Source organism: Oncorhynchus tshawytscha, unplaced genomic scaffold (genome assembly GCF_018296145.1).
Source record: "Oncorhynchus tshawytscha isolate Ot180627B unplaced genomic scaffold, Otsh_v2.0 Un_contig_6830_pilon_pilon, whole genome shotgun sequence".
NCBI lineage: Eukaryota > Metazoa > Chordata > Actinopteri > Salmoniformes > Salmonidae > Oncorhynchus > Oncorhynchus tshawytscha.
In genome coordinates this window covers 10,702-16,708 of record NW_024607804.1, presented here as the reverse complement: position 1 = coordinate 16,708, position 6,007 = coordinate 10,702, and the positions used below count along the sequence as shown (strand labels likewise).

Here is a 6,007-nt window from a genome sequence, read left to right as displayed (position 1 = left end):
GACCTGCTCTAAGGTGCTGCTGGGAACAGAACAGAGACAGACAGGGCAGAGACCTGCTCTAAGGTGCTGCTGGGAACAGAACAGAGACAGACAGGGCAGAGACCTGCTCCAAGGTGCTGCTGGGAACAGAACAGAGACAGACAGGGCAGAGACCTGCTCTAAGGTGCTGCTGGGAACAGAACAGAGACAGACAGGGCAGAAACCTGCTCCAAGGTGCTGCTGGGAACAGAACAGAGACAGACAACTGTTGACTCAACTCTGGAGAAACATCTAGTTTTGCCCATGGTAAAGATCTGTCAGTGTCATGCTTTTCTTTCTCCAATTACTGGCTGAATATTTCCTAGGTGAGGGGTGCCATTCAGGCTCCTTGAGCCAGTCAATTCACCTGGTTTCTCTTCAGAACAGGGAACTTCCTAGAAGTGCTTGGCCACTGAAGCAACCAGAGCCACTGGGGCCTCCAGTCCGATCAATGCTGCTGTTGACCCACACAGCTGACAGCATACAATGAACAACACACTTTGCCTAATGGCCCATGAGTCCTGTTACACACCAGTGAAAAAGGCGAGAGCTCTTGGGCTAATGGTCCCTGTGGCCCCTGACTGGGAGCTCAACAGGGGGGCTGAGGACTGACTGACAGGCTGGCTGCATGGGAGTCTTGGTTTGAGCCTCAAGTGGCAACCCTATAGGGATCTGGTCAAAAGTAGTGCATTTTATGGAGAATAGCGTGCTATTTGGGACACATCCTTGAGGAGGTTAAAACTATTTATTGAATGGTGATTGAAAACATATTCTGTGGGTTATCTTAAAACTGCAATTATGTATCTTTTTGGGTTACTCGACCAAATTCACATAGAAAATGTAGTTATAGATATGTCATTTTTGTTGAAAGCAAGTCTAAGAAGTGTTATCAGTTATCAGATCAGATCAGTTCTATGTGCGCTATTGCTATGCCTCCCGTTCTTAAGTTTCCAATTGGCTCACTCATCCCTCCCTCCTCTCCCTGTAACTATTCTCCAGGTCATTGCTGTAAATGAGAACCTGTTCTCAGTAAATGGACATTGTAAAATAAGGGTACAAAAAATGTATGAAATAAAATAAAACATTTCGTTGTTTGCGTAAACAGAAATTAGGCAAACTATTAGAATACAACATTTGTTTTTTTTTGCATAAAATGAAATTAGGCAAACTATTAGAATTTGACCAGGAAATCGCTGAGCGATTTCTGCCTAGTGCATCTTTAACTAATGGTAGACCTACAGTTTACGGATTATATTTGTAGCTCCCATACTGGCATTCAGAGAGGCCCCGCCATCATTGAACGAAAACAACAAAACATGTCACTCAAACGTCAGCTTGATTTTAATAGGCTTAGTACTTTTAGAGCCCGCCTATTCCCCGCCCCTCTCATTTTAAGCTACATGGTCTGAAAATAATACTCTGAGAACAAGGCTTGACTTTAAACAGTTGCGCGGACACGTCGCTTTCACAGGATTTGCGGAGTTCACATTGAGGGACAATCTATACTGAATATTGCTACTTGGGGTTCTGGAGCAAAATGAGACGAAATCACAATTACAGCTGTTCATCTGATAGCGAACTTGATGACAATATAGAAGTGGAGAAGGACAGTGGTGACGAAAATGTGTATGTTGAAAATTCAGTTATGACGAATAGGAAATATTTTTTTAAATGAGAAAATGTATTTATTTGTCATTCTGATATAAGCCTAATGTGTATTTTTTTTTTTTTTGTGGTAGGCTAATCTAAATCACGCATCTCTACACAGTGTGTCTCTCTTGAAAAACAGGCTATGCGTGACAGAAGCCTATCGTCACCAATATTTTATTGAAACTGAATGAAAATTACTTTGATTATTTCAGAAACCTTGACTCTTCGCATGACTTGATGTCACCCCCGAAAACCACTCAAACTCAAGCCAGAAAACGACGCAGAGGAGTGAGAATTACATTTGTCTTGCATAATTATACGCCATATATTGCCATTATTAAGGTTCACCATCACCTTGATATGCTGTCGGAGACGCAAAAATCTAATTACACCTCGCTCTCATCCACAGATTATTGAGAAACGGCGACGTGACCGAATCAACAACAGCCTAACTGATCTCAGAAGACTTGTGCCAAGTGCGTTTGAGAAGCAGGTAGGCTACAGTACATATATACCATACAGACCTATTGGATTCAGAGTATATTAATCTCAGTAGTCAACTTCCGCTTTTTCTACATCTTTGGTTAGGACTGTTATTTTACAAGTAACACAATCTAATCGAATGTTTGCCTTTTGTCACAGGGATCGTCAAAATTGGAAAAAGCTGAAATTTTGCAGATTACTGTAGATCATTTGAAGATGATACATGCTGCCAGCGGACAAGGTGAGTCAATAACAAAACAATACAAAGATTTGATTTATGATGACAGCCTGTAAAAAATATGTTGTGATAGGGAAACTTCTAGAAAAACTTCTGCATATTTGTCGGGAACTAGGCATATCCTCCAAGCTCCACCACAGAATTAGAACCAAGTGTCTCCATGTCCTTTTGTTCCTCTAGTTGTGTAGTGCTCTGTATACTCCTGTGTATTGTAGTTCCTGTTCCTGACCCTCTGCCTCCCTCTCCTGGTAGGGTATTTTGAAGCCCACGCCCTGGCCAAGGACTACCGCAGCCTGGGCTTCAGGGAGTGTCTGTCAGAGACGGCCCGCTACCTAAGCATCATGGAGGGCTGGAACAGTGTCGACCCTCTCCGCGTACGCCTGGTCTCTCACCTCAACAACTACGCCTCTCAGAGAGACATCCACACTGGATTGACTGGACACCCTGGACAACTAGCCTGGGGCTCTGCTTTGAGGACACCCTCCGCCCACCTGCCACACCCCCTCTTACCACTCCCCCAGGGACGGACACTAGCCCCCCACAGTACCAGCAGCCCACCCTCCTCCTGCTCCATCTCCTCCTCCTCCTCCTCCTCCTCCATGTCATCCTCCTGTTCAACTGATACCTCAGTGACCTCCAGACTCAGCGTGACGGCCCCCTCAGAGGCACTCAGGGTGCCCCCCAATGACAATCTACCCCTGGGGCTGGCCCTGTCAGTCTCAGCCTCCAAGCTCTCCCAACCACCACCCCTCCTCTCCTCCCTGTCTGCCTTCTCCTTCACTACTTTTCCCCGAGTGTCCCCGGCAGCCCTCAATTCATCAGGCTCCTCCACAGCTCTGAGAAATCAGCCTTACAGGCCCTGGGGGACTGAGATCGGGGCCTTCTGAACTCTTGTGATCATCAGAACCGGAAGGCAACAACTTAGATCCAGCCTCCCTCCAACCTGCCTCCCCCAACCTGCCTCCCCCCCCAAATCTGCCTCCCCCAATCTGCCTCCCCCAATCTGCCTCCCCCAATCTGCCTCCCCCAATCTGCCTCCCGACAACCTGCCTCCCTCCAACCTGCCTCCCGCCAACCTGCCTCCCCCAACCTGCCTCCCTCCAACCTGCCTCCCTCCAACCTGCCTCCCGCCAACCTGCCTCCCTCCAACCTGCCTCCCTCCAACCTGCCTCCCTCCAACCTGCCTCCCTCCAACCTGCCTCCCGCCAACCTGCCTCCCGCCAACCTGCCTCCCGCCAACCTGCCTCCCTCCAACCTGCCTCCCTCCAACCTGCCTCCCGCCAACCTGCCTCCCGCCAACCTGCCTCCCGCCAACACTCCACAAACCCAGCAGGAGTACCTGGCTCTCTCATCTGTTTTTCCCCTCTGGCAATGAGGGGGATGAGGTAGGCTAATGCCACCTCCCTTGGTCAGTACTGCTGTATAAAGGAACATAGATAACATAGTGTTCTATCCTATATGTTTTTATCATGAATAATTAATGTTAAATGTTGTTGTGAGCCCAGATATGGCCTCCAAGGTAGGAAAGGACTGACTATTGTTTCATGACCACAAAACTGATTTCATTTGGTTTATTATCAGAGTGCACTAAGGATTTGGGGGTATTTGTAGGTCAAATATAATATTGTAAAAAAAATATAACTCCTGCAGCTTTGAAAGAGAACAAATACACCTGCAATGTATCACAAATAGAGTTACACATGAACTGGATCTGCTAATACATTAGTTATGTCTATATGGGATTGTCGAACCTGCTTTATATAGAAAGCAACTTTGAAAAAATGTAGTTTTGTAATATTTTTGTACCAATAAACTGAGTTTGTAAGAAGATGCTGTTTTTTTGATCAATGCTCAAGATTCATGTGTTTTACCTATGAACTGTTGTGGGGTTTAGAGTATGTTGTCCACTTCCCACATCACTTCACATAAACTCATTTATCAGTTTCAACTGTGTCACGGCTGGCTGGGTGTGTAGCGAGGAATCAGGCGCAGAGAGCAGCGGGGTCCAGGGGGAAAGTGCACTTTAATACGGCACCAAAATGAAATGCCCAACACGCAGGGAGCAAACACTGACCAACCCAAACCAACGGGTAACAATGTCCAGAGCACTAACAACAACACCAACACCACCAACACCACACCAACACCAACGTGAACATCAAAATAATCCCGCACAACAAAGGGGCGGGTTCCATACGCTAAATAGGGAAGACAATCAAGCACACATAAAATAGGAACAGGTGTAACGAATGAGACAACTAACCGAAACGAAAAGGGATCGGTGGCGGCTAGTAGCTTGGTGACGAAGACCGCCGAGCACCACCCGAACCGGCGGGGAGCCAACTTCGACGGGAGTGGTGACAAACTGCCCTTTTTCTTGGTTTTTGGTGAATGAAGGAGTTGCATAAAGATGTTGGCTCTTCATTTGATCACTCTTCTGTTGCTCAGCATTGTCCTACACAGCAGGAAATTCAAACTTGTAGTGTATTTGAGTTTTATAAAGACTTCTAAAGTGTAATTCCGACATTGAAATTTCAGACTTGATTTGCCCTGCAGAAAAAGGTATCAACCCCTACAAAAATGTCCATTAATTATAATCTGTTCTGTTGCTGCAGGATTATTTTCCTATTGTAACAAACTGGCTCAAATTAAGGTCCTACATCTGTATGTACTATATGTTTTATATATGAGCAAAGTGGTAGCTAACAGTAATCTAGCAGAGAATCTGACTGATTGACTAGCTGGCTGGTTGTAATCTCTCGTGGACAGACGCAAGATTGTGGTTCTGGGTTGACGAGATTAGGGTTGGTCGAGAGTCTCCAAAACTTCGTTTTAGTGCCATTGTTGCCTCCATGAATACCCAGGAAGTGATTAAAAGGAAATCCTTGAGGAAATCATCGATGCCCCTTGACCCCACTCATATGGACTGGCCTGATCTGACCTCACTAATATAGTCTGGTCTGACCCCACTAATATGGTCTGGTCTGGTCTGGGCAGGAGACTATTGTGTGGCCAAGATTGAGGTATAGATGGCAGCTGGATGACACATACTGAAGCCTGTAGACAACAGTAGATCACGTTTGACTAGGGCTCATGGGCTTCTGGTCAAAAGTAGTGTACAGTAGGGAATAGGGTGCCATTTGGGACTCAATCACTCGATGCGCACTAAGTTCCTGCTGTAGTAGTATGCAATGTATCCACTAGAGACCATTGGATAGCAGTAGAAAACTAGTGATGGAGACTAAAATCCCCTATGGGAGAAATTAATGGTGGAAAAATGTTTGGAACCATTTCCCTGTTTGACCTCTAAGTTTAATGGGTATTATGACACCTCCACCGTGGGGCTCCTCTGTCCAGTGTCTGTGTTCTTTGCCCATCTTAATCTTTTATTGTCTTAGATATGGCTTTTTCTTTGCAACTCTGCCTAGAAGGCTGAGAAGGCTTGATGTTGAGACTGGTGTTTTGCGGGTACTATTTAATGAAGCTGCCAGTTGAAGAATTGTGAGGCGTCTGTTTCTCAAACTAGACACTCTAATGTACTTGTCCTCTTGCTCAGTTGTGCACCGGGGCCTCCCACTCTTTCTATTCTGGTTAGAGCCAGTTTGCGCTGTTCTGTGA

At 45.9% G+C, this 6,007-nt stretch overlaps 1 protein-coding gene across 1 annotated transcript; it reads left to right on the top strand.

Moving 5' to 3' along the window:
* Positions 1-1,433: 1,433 nt before the first annotated feature.
* On the top strand, positions 1,434-3,447 carry LOC121842867 (hairy/enhancer-of-split related with YRPW motif protein 1-like). The gene is made up of 5 exons (XM_042312657.1): positions 1,434-1,644; positions 1,881-1,956; positions 2,078-2,161; positions 2,311-2,392; positions 2,642-3,447. The coding sequence occupies exons 1-5, from the start codon at positions 1,556-1,558 to the stop codon at positions 3,274-3,276; spliced, it is 966 nt and encodes a 321-aa protein (XP_042168591.1). The 5' UTR covers positions 1,434-1,555; the 3' UTR covers positions 3,277-3,447.
* The last annotated feature ends 2,560 nt before the right edge of the window (positions 3,448-6,007 follow it).

Excerpts from the sequence above, each read along its gene's own strand:
- LOC121842867 (XM_042312657.1), top strand. The coding sequence starts at position 1,556 with ATGAGACGAAATCACAATTACAGCTGTTCATCTGATAGCGAACTTGAT. Across the intron at positions 1,957-2,077 it reads CCAGAAAACGACGCAGAGGA|ATTATTGAGAAACGGCGACG; the intron begins GTGAGAATTACA and ends TCTCATCCACAG. Across the intron at positions 2,393-2,641 it reads ACATGCTGCCAGCGGACAAG|GGTATTTTGAAGCCCACGCC; the intron begins GTGAGTCAATAA and ends CTCTCCTGGTAG.